This window comes from Lontra canadensis, unplaced genomic scaffold (genome assembly GCF_010015895.1).
Source record: "Lontra canadensis isolate GAN:19392208 unplaced genomic scaffold, GSC_riverotter_1.0 scaffold101, whole genome shotgun sequence".
Lineage (NCBI taxonomy): Eukaryota > Metazoa > Chordata > Mammalia > Carnivora > Mustelidae > Lontra > Lontra canadensis.
Genome location: NW_022631095.1, coordinates 5,338,533 through 5,353,655, shown reverse-complemented (window position 1 = coordinate 5,353,655; position 15,123 = coordinate 5,338,533). Strand labels below are relative to the sequence as shown.

Genomic DNA, 15,123 nt, shown 5'->3' with positions numbered 1-15,123 from the left:
GGGAGGAGGCAGGACTAGAACCCAGGTCTGCGCCGTATGTGGAGAGATGTTAAAGCGTACCCAGCGGGCCTCCTATACACAAAAATATTCACTGACTTCAACGAAGCAAAAGACATTTCCATATTTTTCCTATGTTCATTTGTTCATGTCATTCAAGAAGAACATTTGTACCTGCTCTGTGTGAGGCGCCGTTGGTTGTGGGCAGCGGGGTACCACGGTGACCGAGACAGAGGCCGCCATCCACATTCACACACGGTTTAAAAACACCAACCGATGTGTCAACTATAAACAAATACCACTACATGTGAATGACTTTGCTTCAAATATGTCAAGTGGCATTTATGGGAATATTTTAAGTGGGCCAGCTGACAAATCCGGAGCCTTCTGGCATGGAGAATCAGCCTCATGGGAAAGAGGCTTTTTGTTTCCTTGTTTGTTTTCTCCCTTTTTTGCCACAGTATATAGAAAACCCTCAGTTTCCACAAATTTTTATTATAAAAATCACCGCCACTTACTGAGTGCTTGGGGAATGCCAAGAGCTGTGTTCAGGGCTTCATACATGCTCAGTAGATACATCACTGAACCCCACAGCAACCCTATGAAATTGGTAGTTATTCCTGATTTAAAGATGAGAGAACTGAGGCCTCCAGAGTAAGGTCACTCTCCCAAGGTCATACATTGAGCAAGTGCTAGAGCCAGGATTGAGACACCGACCTCATGCTCTATGCCTCCTCCTCATCACAGCGATCCTGGTAATGTTCACCAACCACAACTAAGACGGGGCAGGGGCTCTCCGGGGCAGCGTGTTAAGCGCCCTGTGAATGTGAGTCTATTTAATCCTCCCAGGCCCCTGTTGAGGTGAGTGCTAAGGGGACCTCAGCTTTAGCAATGAGGAAACTGAAGATAGAAGGGTTGAGCAACTCACCCACGCTCACTCGACCAGGGAGGGGCCCAGCTGAGGTCCCACAGCGGCAGGGCAGGCCCCATTCCCTCCCTCGCCCTGCCCTCCCACTCCCTGCCCCGCGCACAGGCCAAGTACAAAGCAGGGAGGGAGGAACAGTGCACTGCGCTCCGCCAGTCCATCACTGTTACTGTTCTGAGTCCAGTGACGGAAAAGTTAGGAAAGGAGCACAGGTTCATTGGAATATTTCAAATGACACAAAACTCTATGGACTGAAAAGTGATCTTCCTCCCCCTACTTCGCATCAGCTTCAGTTCACGGGTGTGTGGGAGCAGAAAGGAAACGCCTCTTACTAAATATATTTTCCTCCCAAGGAGATAAGCTTTGAACTTTTCTGCAGGCCTGGAGAGTCTTTGGGGCTGCTTTTAAATAAATGTTACTGTCTTCTTTTATTTTTTTTTAAGATTTTATTTATTTATTTGACAGAGATCACAAGTAGGCAAAGAGGCAGGCAGAGAAAGAGAGGGGGAAGCAGGCTCCCTGCTGAGCAGAGAGCCTGATATGGGGCTCGATCCTAGGACCCTGGGATCATGACCTGAGCCGAAGGCAGAGGCCTAACCCACTGAGCCACCCAGGCGCCCAAATGTTACTGTCTTCTTAATGACTAACCCTGCACATAACCAGCCTAGTGAAGGCTGCCTCTTTCCCACCAGCTGAAAGATCTCTTGAAAAACCGAGTTTGTTCCTGGCTGTTACCTAACGCTCTCAGCGGTCTAACCTATACGAATGTATGAAGTGTTGTAACTGACGATACCTCTTTTGCCCGTAACACTAAATTTTATAATACTATTTACAGAAATAGATGAAAAGTATTAAGTGCCCATAAAAACCTACATTCATGGGATGCCTGGGTGGCTCAGTAGCTTAAGTCAGAGTCCTGGCTCTCCAGTCCTCACCATGGAGCGCAAAGCCTGGGTGGTGAGGCACTGGGAAGAGCTTGCGGCTGCCCCCCCGTGGAGCGCCAGCCCTCCCGCAGCAGCGCCAGCTCTGTGCGGCCAGCCCCCTGCGCAGTAGGTGCACACGGAAATAGAGGTACAGCGTGGTGTTAGGAACAAGGCCCCGTGTGGGTGACACCATGATTCTGGAAACATTGAAAGGTGCTGACATCCACATAAAGTCATAACTGAACGCCATTGTATTTTCAGGAATAATCACCCCACCTGTTCGATTTTTCCAGCTCTGCTTCCTGTCCGATCTGCTTGTTAGGCTTCTTGCTTAGAGCCACCTTCCACACAAGGGGGGCAAAGTTAGGAACTTGGCAGGAAAGGATGGAAACTGTTGCTGAAAATAAGCTTTTGAATGTATCTGGGTACATTTTATTCATTCATGCGTTTTTCTAAATGTACATAGCTAAGGGCATACTTTAAATTTTGTTGTACCCCATTTAAAACACTTATAAATCTCCATTAAGTGATCCAGATGTTAGCTGAATATGTAATTTAGAAAAGGATAATTAGAAAAATCATATTGTCCTGAATAGTATACCATATTAGTGTAATCTATATTTCAGAAGGCATAAGTAAGACAAGTTTTATTTTCTATAAATCTTACAGTGTTATACATTTTTATATTTTACACCCAAGTTCAGTTCATTAAACATTTTCCTGGGACACTACTTCTGGTTAAAGTTCAAAGCCTTAATTAAAAAAACTAGAGAGGACTCTTGAAAATAAAATTATCCACAGATGTAGGTTTCAGGAACTTGAATTATTCCCCCTTCTGTGAGCCTTGGTCACTTTGGTCTCCAGCCATGGCTACAGCACACAGCAGCCACTCTTGAACACATCCCTGAGCTTTTTAACCATGATTCAGAGTGGTGTTATCCCCAAACATCTTAATTCCACATGGGGGTGGTTTGGGATGACCAAAAACTGATTTAAAATGATATATGAATATTTGTATAAAACTTAAGGAGCTAATAAATGACATCAGTGATTTTAGAACATTTCAGCAGGATCAAATTGATTTTCCAGATTACTAGAAAAGAGGCTCTGAACAGGGCAGGATTTATCCACCTCCAGCACCTACACAGGGCTGGCCCCTCATAAGCGCTCAACAGATAGGTGTTGAGTGAATCCCAAGAAGGGTGTTCTGACACCTTCAAAGTAATGCAGTTTATCAATCCATTAAAAAACAACATATGATCATCTACTGACATATATGCCAAAAGACATTTGATAAAATTCTCTAAAACACCGCTAGAATTCAGCAAAAATGACCAAGCGCACCATAAAAATAAAGAACTCTACAGCTCGTCTGTCAGCAGTAGCCAGTATGAAAATATAATAAAACAACAACACCTCCAGAATTGCAGCAAAAAGATATTTCAGAATAATCCTAATAAATGTGAGTGTTGTATATGAAAAAGGCACATAACTTCACACAGACATGAAAGCAGACCTACAGATGAGACAGTGTTATTGGATGGGAAAACTAAATTTTGTAAACATATGAGTTCCCTCCAGGGCGCCTGGCTGGCTCAGTGGGTGGAGCATGTGACTCTTGATCTCTGGGTCGTGAGTTCAAGCCCCACCTTGGGTGTAGAAATTACTTTTTAAAAAATCTTTTAAAAAAAGGTATTATGTTCCCCACAAATACAAACCCAACCAAATTTTTCTTCTAACTTTACAAAAGAAGACCAAAGTGAATTTGGTGGGTCAGGTTCGCAAGGATATAAAATAATCAAAAAGAAAAATAATGAGGAAGGACAGTCTTACGAAAGAGAGAGTTGAAAGTCTACGGAGGTGGGGCAGCAGTGTGGACGGGGACAGTTTCAGCTGGGGAAGATGACAAAGTTCTGGAGATGGATGGTGCTGATGCTTGCAAAACAATGTGACAGTACTGTATGCCACTCAATTGTACACTTAAAAATGGCTAAAATGATCGATGTTATGTTATAGGTATTTTACCACAACAATGAAAAAAATCTGCTGTTTCTATAAAAACAGTAGATAGGCCAAAGGTAGAGCCTGCTATGCAGGAGCGATATAGTTTGGTGATGTTGGGTAAGAGAGGGTGGATCGCTGGCTGTCAGTCGAGAAAAACAAAATTAGACACACAGCTCTCAAAAAATTAATCTGATGGCCTAACTAGCATTTTTAAAAATTTTTTAATTTAGAGTAAAATAGGATCATATTTTAGAAAATTTACAGTAAAATAGAACTAAATATTTATTAAATATTCAAGGACAAATCATAGGAGAAGAGTACAGCATATTTTATTGTATGCAATTAGAAACTTGAAACAAAGCAAAGCAGTGAATCGAGAAAAATCTTTGCATTAAAGAAGAGTTAAGGGGCGCCTGGGTGGCTCAGTGGGTTAAGCCTCTGCCTTCGGCTCAGTCATGATCTCAGGGTCCTGGGATTGAGCCCTGCACTGGGCTCTCTGCTCAGCAGGGAGCCTGCTTCCCGCTCTCTCTCTCTCTGCCTACTTGTGATCTCTGTCTGTCAAATAAATAAATAAATCTTTAAAAAAAGAAAAAAAAAAGAAGAGTTACTATCTTTGAATAAAGACCACACATAAATAAATAAATAAGAGCGCACATTTAGATTCCAATTGGGCAGAATACATGGAGAGACAATTTTATATATAGTAAGGACTAGAAGGGGTACAATTGGATAAATTAATAAAAGTTTAGCCTTAGGAGTAAAGATATGCAAATTAAAGCAACAGTAGCACATATTTTTGTTGATTGCTTAGCAAAAAAGAACAACTTGCAGGATGATTACAGTGTACCAAAATTCACAGATTATGGATGACCTTGTACATTTACAACTGTTAATAAAACTATTTGGCAGTCTGTATGAAGACCCTGTTCTTCCTCCTTGCAGCATTCCATCTGATACATGGTAGGAAGTTGGTAAAATACCATTTTGCAACCATTGTTGGTAAATTACCATTTTGTAACCATTGCAGTGAAGACAGGATTGGGGAGTCTTTAGCAGCAGGGGAGAGGGAGGTTGATAAGGAGTAGGATATTTTAATAGTCTGAAAATGTTTTTTCATGGATTGTGGCAAAAGGTTAAGAACTGGTGAATTTGGGTAAAGGGTGTGTGGAGTTCTTACAACTTTTCTCTAAGTTTCAAATTATTTCAAGATATTTTTTAAATACTCCCTTTAAATTGCTGAATCACTGTTGTACATCTGAAATTAATATAACCCCTATGTTAACTATACTGGAATTAAAAATAAAACTAAATAAAAGCCTCCTTTAATAATCCATTTCAGGGAATATTATTTTTTTAACCCAAATATAAGCTATATGAATGAATACACTAATCATGGAACTTATTTTTTTAAGATTTTAATTTGTCAGAACGAGCAGGAGTGTGCACGTGCATAAGCCGGGGGAGGGGCAGAGGAAGAAGCAGGGAGCCTGATGCAGGACTCAATCCCAGGACCCTGGGATCATGACCTCAGCCAAAGGCAGACATTTAACTGACTGAGCCACCCAGGCGCCCTGGAACTATTTCTAATAGGGAAAAATTGGAAACAAATTGGAAGTGGTTAAATTAAGGTGCATCCATCTAAAGGGTGTGCCATCTCTCATGTTAATCATAAAGCCTATGAGCACTATGGGGAGATGCCTATAATAGAATGTTAATTTTTTTAAAGAAAGGAAATAATGTGCCCTATTATTTACAAATAAAAGTATATTGATAAAAACAAGAAAGGAATATATAAATAGGACAGTAGTGGAGGTCTGGGAAATTGCCCATCCCTCCTAGTACATAAACTTGCTATAGTGATATTCTAACCTCATGCTTTTAAAAAAAAAAAAAAAAAGATGTATTTGAGAGAGCACAAGTGGAGAGAGTGTGGAGGGGAGGGGCAAAGGGAGAGGGAGAAGCAGACTCCCCACTGAGCAGGGAGTCTGAAGCGGGACTCAATCCCAGGACCCTGGTATCATGACCTGAGCTGAAGGCAGACACTTAACCTACTAAGCTACCCAGGCTCCCCTACCTTTATGCTTTTTCAAAAAAGTTTCCTAAGAAAGGAAGAGGGTGTGATAAAATGGAAACTTGAGCATGTCCTCCCTAAGGGAATCCAGAACAACCAAAAGGGCACTAAAGAGGACACGCTCCGGAGAGACAGTGTGTAACAGGAGTTAGAGTTTGTGGACTTGACCGTGTTTGAGGACCACCAGAAACTAGCTGACCCTTACACAGTAGAAAAATCTTGATTGTCTGTCATGTTTTAGGAATTTCTAGACAGCATTCTCAAGTTCATACAGGGTACTGGCTACAGCCAAAGATTTTAAGTACAATAATCACTTTGAAAGCTCCTCGTACATGTTAGTTGCTGTCCCGAAGATGTTGGTTAATCATGGCCTGGGTTGACAGAATATCAGACTAACTGCCTTCCAGTATTCCGCTGGTTTTGGTGTTCCAGGTTGTGTCCATAAACAATCTGATGTGTTGGATTTTATTTTTCCTGTGGTTAGACCTGGTTGCTATTTGAACAGCATTGGCCCCTGACGGCTCTGGAGTATTTGAGGGTCAGTGGAAACAAAGCCTATTTTATGGAAAAACCCAGCTCACAAATGGGCATTCTGTCCAACTCCACGCCCCACCAGAGCAAGTGAGGCATGAGATATTATGGGAATTGTACTTTTTCATTTTTAGGATACTTAAAGTTGAGTCTTTTTTCCTTTTTAAACTTTCAACAAACCATCAAGATGAACGGTGAGTGTTTCGAAAAAGCTTTGAATCCGTATTAACATTGTGATTTCCCAATATCTGTACCTGTTGTTTTGTGAGGCACGAGTGACAGCCCCGATCCAATAATGGGTATGTTCCGCTTTGTCTTACTTTATTTTACTTTGCCATTTGCTTGTTTACTTCCCTTCACACTAGCGAAGGTAAAAAGATGGCCAGGCAGCTTGAGATAGAGGAGAAAACCAGTTTAAAATCAAGAGGTCTGAGTTCTGTCCTCGGGCTGCAGCAGTTCTCCCGGGCCCCGGGGCCCCTCGGGATCTGTTTTAGCCTCTGTAAAACGAACCATGTGGATTGGACATTCTCAGAGGTCTTCTCCAGCTCCGACACTCCCGATGCTGCTTTTGCGAGGGAAAGGGTACGTTGTCGCCGTCGCATGGCCCGATCAAAGCAGGATCATATGCTGTGGTCCACCATAGCCCGCCTGCGGAATATTGAAGTGAAGTTAGTTTATAAGGTGCAGAGAGAAGGGGAGACACACACTTGTCTAAGGTTCCACTCAGATGGAACAGATTATAGGCGAAGTGTGTCAGAACTGTGTGCAGAGTAGAATCATCCGAAAGTAATTATACCTAAAATCTTAATTATTTTAAAAGCTTTGAACAAATCAAGAGGCAAGAATTGGTAGTTTTATACTGCAGTGTACTTCTGAGATTAGCCGCTTTCCATGGCTTGACTGTAGAGTCTGTGCCTCACCCTTAAATTCGCGGGCCTCCGTTTTCACCTTTGAATGTCTGTGCTCCCACAGGTGGGCTCGGTGGTGGCCGTGGGCTGGATCCGCTCCCGGAAGGCCGTGGACTGGCGTCTCTTCCGGAATATCTTTGTGGCCTGGTTTGTGACTGTGCCCGTGGCTGGCTTGTTCAGCGCTGCTATCATGGCCCTCCTCATGTACGGGATCCTCCCCTACGTGTGATTTGTGTCTTCTTCCACGCCACGCACATAGGGTGGTCTGGGGTGGGCACGTAGGGGTGGCACATGGCACGCGTCCTGCCCATGCGCAGGCTGCCCACCCCCACCCCCAGCTTCTCCGCGTCCCTTTCCTAGGGTTCCAAACCACACTGTTCACCTACACTGTAGAGTCCCCCTCCAGAGCTAACTTAACTACTGTACAGAGTCACGTGCATTAAACTGGTATCGTGGTGACACGACGTGGTGCGGTTACTTCCCTGTCCGCTGCATAGTGTGTACGTAGACTAGACAGCATTATCTCCAACATACTCAAAATGGGAGTGGAGCTGTATTGCCTAGGACCCAGTATTCAACAAATCCTTGTACATCGTGATTTCAGTGGCCAATTTCAAGAACCTTTTCAAAGGAAAGTGTAGATTGGAAAGGGGTGATTCCCCCGTTGAACAGACTGTAAGACAAGCGTGAATCGGGATGGCTGGTGCACATTTGGGCAGGTGTGCATCCGCAAGTGTGCTCTTGATGCTGGGGTGGGGGTTCACGAGGGCTCTCACTGAGGAATCTGTTCATATACTGTGTATTGGTTCTGTAATATATCATAATCGCTTCTGTAAATACTTCAAACTGTAATTTTTTAATGGTGTGCTTCCCTATACTTTTTTGATCAGAGAATTTTGGAAAGTACCAAAGAAGCAGGGGAATAGTTTGCCAGTATTCTATTTTCATATTGCCTGTCTCCCCTTCTCATTAATCCTACCGTTAGCCTGTGCTGGAGGGAGGCCGCCGGGCCCTGGCCTGCCCCTCACAGCGCAGATGGTGAAGCACCAGCCCTCCCCTCCCCCCACCCCCGCTCCTCTACCCCCCCACTGCCACCACATGCCAGACACTGGTGAACCCCGCAGTGGCCCTTTGTCGTCGTCCGTGTAGAGAGTGTATGTACGTAAGGATGCGTGTTCCAGCACCACATATCAAGTCCAGTTTAAATTTTCACCCCTCTTCTCCCCTCGCAGCCTGAGGAACAGAATTCTTGTCTCAAACACTAAGGCGAATGATACAACATTCTAGAAATTCAGGAGCAGGGAGAGTTGAAATATTAGACGATACACTGGATTTGAGGATTTCCTTGAGGCCTTTACTAAGCTGAACATCTTGATGCTCTACTGTAGTCCCCTTGGATTCTTTTTTTGGTAGCGGGAGGGAGGAAGTGTGACTAATGTTAGAGCCTGAAACTATGGAAATGCTGCTAAAATTTTTATATTGACAAACGTTTTCTTGGTACTTCATTGTGATTTTTCATTAATCAACCACATTAAATTTATAATAAAAAAATGCCCCTCAAAAGTTTGCCTCTGAAGTCTTTTTCTAAGTATCTATAGGTTTTTCAGTTTCCATAAAAATAAGAGTTACATAATGTGTTTACTTCTATTTTTCAAATAACTTTCTTATTTTACTACTATTATATGTTTGCACACTAATACACATGAGCAGGAGAAGAAAGCAATGAGGGACACAGCCAGCGTGCTGCAGTCCCCTCCTGTTAGCACACACGCACACACGCTGGCTCTTCAGCAGAAACCTGACAAGAGGGTGTGTCCCGGGATGGAATTTTTGTTTAAAAATGTATCACACTTCTGTGCTCGGCCTCTCCCAGTTGACTCTGAACTTAGCCTCTTGGGAGGACAGTGGGGAGGCAGTCAGTTCACGAGTTCAGGGCTAAGGGCCTAGCAGAAAAATGCACTTAGTCTTTCTTCTTGGCTCAAGCAGCTATCCCCCTCCCCCCAACCCATACACCCTCTTGGAGCTTCGGAAGCCAGAGCTCCTCCAGCCTCCGCAGCAGGGCTCACAAGCCCCATTTCCTTCTGGAGCCAGAAAGGTGACAGGGATGAGGGACACTGACCAGGTGTGAAAAGTTCTTCATCTCCACAAGGAAATGTGCTTTCTCTGATTTTTTTTTTTTTAAGATTTTTATTTATTTATTTGACAGACAGAGATCACAAGTAGGCAGAGAAGCAGGCAGAGAGAGAGGGGGAAGCAGGCTCCCTGCTGAGCAGAGAGCCCGATACAGGGCTCCATCCCAGGACCCTGAGACCATTACCTGAGCCAAAGGCAGAGGCTTAACCCACTGAGCCAGCCAGGTGCCCACTTTCTCTAATTTTTAAAGTGACATTCGAGGCCTTTCATTTCCCCACTTCTGATAAAACCATAGATTCAAGAAAACATTCGATTTCCTCCTAAGTTTATAAGAACAATAACAGCAAGACAGTGTCAGCTCGCCAGCGGCGTCCTGAGAGAAGGGCTGCAGGAGCAGAGGCCCGGGAACCCAGGTGGGACGAAGGTCACACGTCCACAGAGCCTCGGAATGACTAAGCATGAAGAGGGTCTGGAGCACCCCTCCCTGGCCTGTCAACCTGACAGAGCGGTTGTCACCCCCGTCCCCCGTCCCTTCCCCACGAGGGCCAGGGGGTGGGCGAGCTCTGGCAGAGGATGGGTCACCTAGGAGGGGCGAGCGGACGCTGGGAAGGGGCTCCCCTGCCCCGGCCGCCAGAAAGTGTCTCATCTGAGTCTCTCATCAGCAGCCTCTTCCTGTGAAAATGCACACACTCCTCGGACCAGGGGAACTCCGAGGACCCCCACATCTTCGCTGGGATCTGGTCACCAGGTCACCGTCTGCAGAAGAGAGCTGCGTGGGGCCGCGGAGCACCGTGGAGACCCTGCCTCCCCCGTGGCCGGGCTCCTCTCAAGGGGCAGAGTCTGCAGGGAGGACAGGTGACAGCTTCCAAAGGAGCTTGAGCTCCCCAGTCATTGCTCTTTTACTTTATTTTCTGCCTTTCTGAGAGGACTGAGCTTTTGAGCAAATATGTAAACACACTTATTCATTTTTAACAAGACAATTTTTAAAATTAAGTCCTCTTGGCTCCTCGGAATAAGCTGCAGAATTAAAAACAAAACAAAAGAAACCCAACCTTTCCATCATTCAGAGAATGTGGCCTGTCAAGTTCTAGGGTATCGGGGAGTTCATCCGGTTACACAGTGAGGCAGGAAGAGGGCTCTGGAAGGTCCTGCAGTGTGTTCCGTGGAGCCCTCGGGTGGGGGAGACTGTGTTCACGCTGCGCCTTCAAGTGCGCCTGCTGGAGGGGGTCCTGGAGTCGGGGAGGGCTGGGCCCCTACCCTGTTCCTCACCGGGCCCCGAGGCCTCACGTGGGGCTGAGAGGAGCTCTGGGGGGACGGTATAGGGAAAGGGGCTGCGCCGGGCCTGGCTCAGAATAGGGCTCCATACACTAGCGTGTGTACCTTGCCTTCTTTTGTGGACGATTTCCCTCAGGTGGACTGCTTGGAGGAAAACTTTAAATTAGATGATGGAGAAAACGAATAGAAAATAAGCCACAGTTAGTTGAACAAGACAAAACAGCCAGAGACTACAAGAAAGCGGAGAATGTGTTCTCCGGGGCTAGGTGGAAGAAGACTGATGAGACCTGTGGAATACGGTTAAATTCTCATGAAGGGGGGAAATGTAGCCCTGTCCTTGCATTATCACCCCCTTAGAGCTTTTCCTAGCACTTCATCCTTTAGTATTGAAAAGACAACGAAACAACCCTGAGGCATAAAAAAAGGGGACAGTCACCTCCATCATCCCCCCACGTTGAGACACTGGTCTTTGGAACACCTGGAGCTGGCCAGGCACTGGGGAAATGAAGGCACAGAATGAGAAGACGTTTAGGCAGCCAAATAGAGGACCAGAGTAAGCCCCAGGCTTCCCGAGCTCCTCTCAGCCTCTCCCTCTGAGCAGCTGTCAGACCGTGTCCTCAACTGTGGTCTCTAGAAAAAGGGACTGTGCTGTAGGCCTGGGAGGAGGGTCCGAGAAGGAACCCTGGCAGGGGATTAAGAACCTGGAAGCCCAGGAGGAAAGGGTGGGAGGTTTCTCCTGCCTGTATTTATAAAGGGAACATGAGGAATTCAACTGATTTAAAGTAAGGAGTTCCAGACTTAAAGGTGATCAGCTGTTCTCTAATCTCTACTGGCTAGAACAAATAGAGAACTTGAGAGCAAAAGGGGTTTGGGCTACAGTAGGATGGGCAGTTCCCTTGCCTTTCCCCAAGGCTTGAGATTTGGAGGTTCAAAGGAAACCCAAATGTAGACGTACCAAATCAGGAGTTGGTAGCGTGTTTGGGAAGGGAAGTCAAAAAGGAGCCAGACTCAACCTGTAAGCCAGAAGGCCCCGGGACTCCACAATAGGGCCTTCATTTTCTCGTGGCAGTGACAACAGCGACACCCAGTGGGGTCCAGTGCAATTGCAACCGTGACCATCTTCCCAGCCAGAACCTTTTTAAATTGCGGCAGTGAAATCACCTCCCAGAATAATAATTATACCATAATTCAGAGAGGCGCTGCAAATGGCAATATCCGTTTCTTTGATGGCCGCAGGAAAATACGAGTACTTGCCGAAGGAGAACTTCAATCCGTATGCAGAAATCCCCATGACTTGGAAGCCAAGCCAGGCCCACCTGCCTATTGGCTCATTTTCATCCATTTTAGTAACCACCCACTGGGTGCCTGTCATGTGCCAGGTGTTGGCCTGGCCACTGGAGGTAGGGAGGCAAAAAGACCTCTCGTAGTTCACAGGCAGGAGCGGGAGAAGGGTAAGCATAAAGGCGATACAGTGTGATCGTTGCCGCCTCCAGGGTGGGGAAGCCTTCACCGAAGAGGCAGACATTTGGCGGAAACTCCAGGAGCAAAGTGGACAGTGAGAGCATTGGGGTCACTTTGGGAATCAGGGGTTTTAGAATCCCGCAGGCCGTCCGAGAAGAGGGTCTGACTGCAGCTTGCCGGAAATGTTTGAAGGTCACGAGGGCCGTCTGAGATGCGGCTAAGCTCTGGGAACAGCCTTCGGAGGCAGCTGTCAGGAAGATAGGACCAGTCATTTTCAAGAGCCGAGGGCAGCGGGCACGTGGGGATCCCAGGAGCTGTGCCGAAGCACAGACTCCACCCCCCCAACACCTCGAGGTCTGCATTTGTTTGCTCAGCGGACAAGCCCCCGCCCTGGGAGCACACACACTCTGAATGCTGTCCTGTTCTCGGGGTCTCCCGCGACGTGGCGAGCCCACCGTCAGCATCACACCCCGGCCTCTCTTCATCCTCGCAGTCCCGCCACCAGGAGCAGGAGGGGCCATGAATCGTACATTTGGGAAGAATGAACTGGGCATGTTGGGGTTAGTTCCTTCTTCTGGGAAGCGCTAGAAATCCCTGTCCTCCGTTCCACCCTGCCTGGGCCTGGGGGAGGCCTGCCCTGGCCCGACGCTGCTGTCACTCTCGCCCTCAGCGAGTGTCAAGTAGCCTTCATCAGACGATGCAGCTTTCGGCTTCTGTCCACTTGTTTAGAACCTGAGGAAGAATGGTGCTATTATGTGACCCCCTTTACTCTGAGAAGGCCTCTGAGGCTATCAGAATCTCCGAGGACGGGCAGATGTCATCTGAAAAAGCTACTCACACAACGCCAGGGTGTAGAAGCAGAGAAGGCTGAGGATGGAACCGAATGTCCACATTCAAGGGAAGGCAAAAGAGAAGATGATTCGATTCTAAAGGGCAACAGCCGAGAGTTCACAGAGCATGCGCGATCAGAGACTGTCCTCTTACAGGGAGGATGGACTTCCTGTGCAGCAAACACGGCAACCCTCCTGTGTGTGCAGGGACCCGACACTGGGGCAGCCCACAAGCGGCTTCAACTATCTTAGAGCGCCTCCCGGCCGAGGTTCCAGAACCCGGGGGCTGGGCCGTGTTACTGGTGAGCTTCCAAGAACAGACACTTAGTAAGGAAACTTTGGGACATTAGCACTGTCCTCTGTTCCTTCAGCAGTGATGCTCAGAGTACGGAGATGGACTAGCAATGCATCGTGTTGGCTTCTGATCTCCTGAAGAGCTGATCTTTAAAATGAGATGTGCAGGGCGCCCTGGTGGCTCAGTTGGCTAAGCATCTGCTTTCGGTTCATGTCATCACCCCAGACTTCCTGTCAGGCTCCCCGCTCTGTGGGGAGTCTGCTTCTCCCTCTCCCACTCCTCCTCCCCACTGCTCATGCCCTCTCTCAAATAAATAAAATCTTGAAAAAATAAATATGTAAACATCAATCTCTTAAAATTTAATAAAGACCTCACACCTATTAGTTTATCATAAGAACACCAGTACTTTGATCTGTTTGGGTAACTCTCCTAAGGGCGGTAGGAACCCCTGGTGTTTCTTGCCTTGGCCAATGCCTTGGGGCTCACTGTCCCCTCAGACTAGGGGACACATTTTCTGCTGAACTGCACTCACACTGACCACCCATTAGATATGGGGCCCGCTGTGCTGCTACAAGGGGCTGTCTGCCTTTTTAAATAATAGTAATTAGGAAAGTATTTCCCTAATTACAGAAATAAATTTACTTTAGAAAACCAGAAAAATATAGTAAAGTATAAAATCAATAAAAATTATTCATGATTCCAACTTCCTGAAGTAATGAATATTAATATTTTGGAGTATTTTCTCCTATTTCCATATATACTTTTTAAAAAAAGATTTATTTATTTGAGAGAGAGAACATGAGCGGGGACGGGGATGCAGAGGGGGGAGAGAGAGAATCTCAAGCAGACTCCCCAGTGATTGCAGAGCCTGATGGGGGCTTAATCCCATGACCCTGAGATCATGACCTGAGCCAAAACCAAGAGTCAGATACTTAACAAACTGACTCACTCAGGTGCCCCAACGTATACTTTTAAAAAAAATTGAGATTCATTTTTTACTCTGCTTTTTCTATTTAAATTCTATTGTGAACAATCCTCAATGGTTATTCTTCTTCTAAAACCTGATTTTTAATGACTAAACAATGTGCCACTTGATGAATATACACACCATCATTTAACCATGCCCGTTACACATGTGGAAATGTTACACATTTTCTCTATGATCAAGAACTCCACGATGAGCATCTCTAATGATTTCCTTAAGGCAAATTCCTAAGAGCAGAGTCACTGAATCAAAGAATCCACTGACATAAAATACATATAAACTAGAATGTCAGGTCTATGTTCCCAATGCAAAGCTGACAGGCCAAAGGCCTGACAGGCCTGTTAAAGCCAAAGTAAGTTACCTTGAGAGTAAGGCTCAAAAGGCAACACCAAGGGTCCTAGCAGTGTCCTGAACGAGTCGATTTAAAATTTAAATAAAATCAGATTAATGCCCTAGGAGTTATAGGCTAATCTGGGGGGAAAGGAGAAGATGGAGAATGAGGAGGAGACAGCTGGGGGATGGAGGGGAGGTGCTTGTGTGCATTTCACAGAGAGAGGGAGCTACTGAGAACCCCATTGTGAAAACCACCAGGAAGTTCTCTATCCTAGACCACCTCTCATGGCTTTCCTTCCTGGACTGCTGAACTCCAAGATGTCTGCATTAAGACTGTGTCATACAAGGTGACCCCTGCATAAGCTCCAGAAGCATGCGGGTCCGTCTGCGACAAGCTGCACACCACAAAGCAGCGAGCGTGGGCAGCAGTGGCCGGCCCGCCTCAGCGCCCC

General features: G+C 46.2%; 1 protein-coding gene across 5 annotated transcripts in view; it reads left to right on the top strand.

Moving 5' to 3' along the window:
* SLC20A2 (solute carrier family 20 member 2) overlaps positions 1-7,820 on the top strand; it is a 100,710-nt gene extending 92,890 nt beyond the window's left edge. For all 5 annotated transcript variants that reach the window (XM_032838026.1, XM_032838020.1, XM_032838024.1 and 2 more), the window contains one exon: positions 7,424-7,820. In XM_032838026.1, the coding sequence (XP_032693917.1) occupies positions 7,424-7,588 (165 nt within the window). In that variant the 3' untranslated portion in view covers positions 7,589-7,820. The remainder of the gene's footprint in view (positions 1-7,423) is intronic.
* The last annotated feature ends 7,303 nt before the right edge of the window (positions 7,821-15,123 follow it).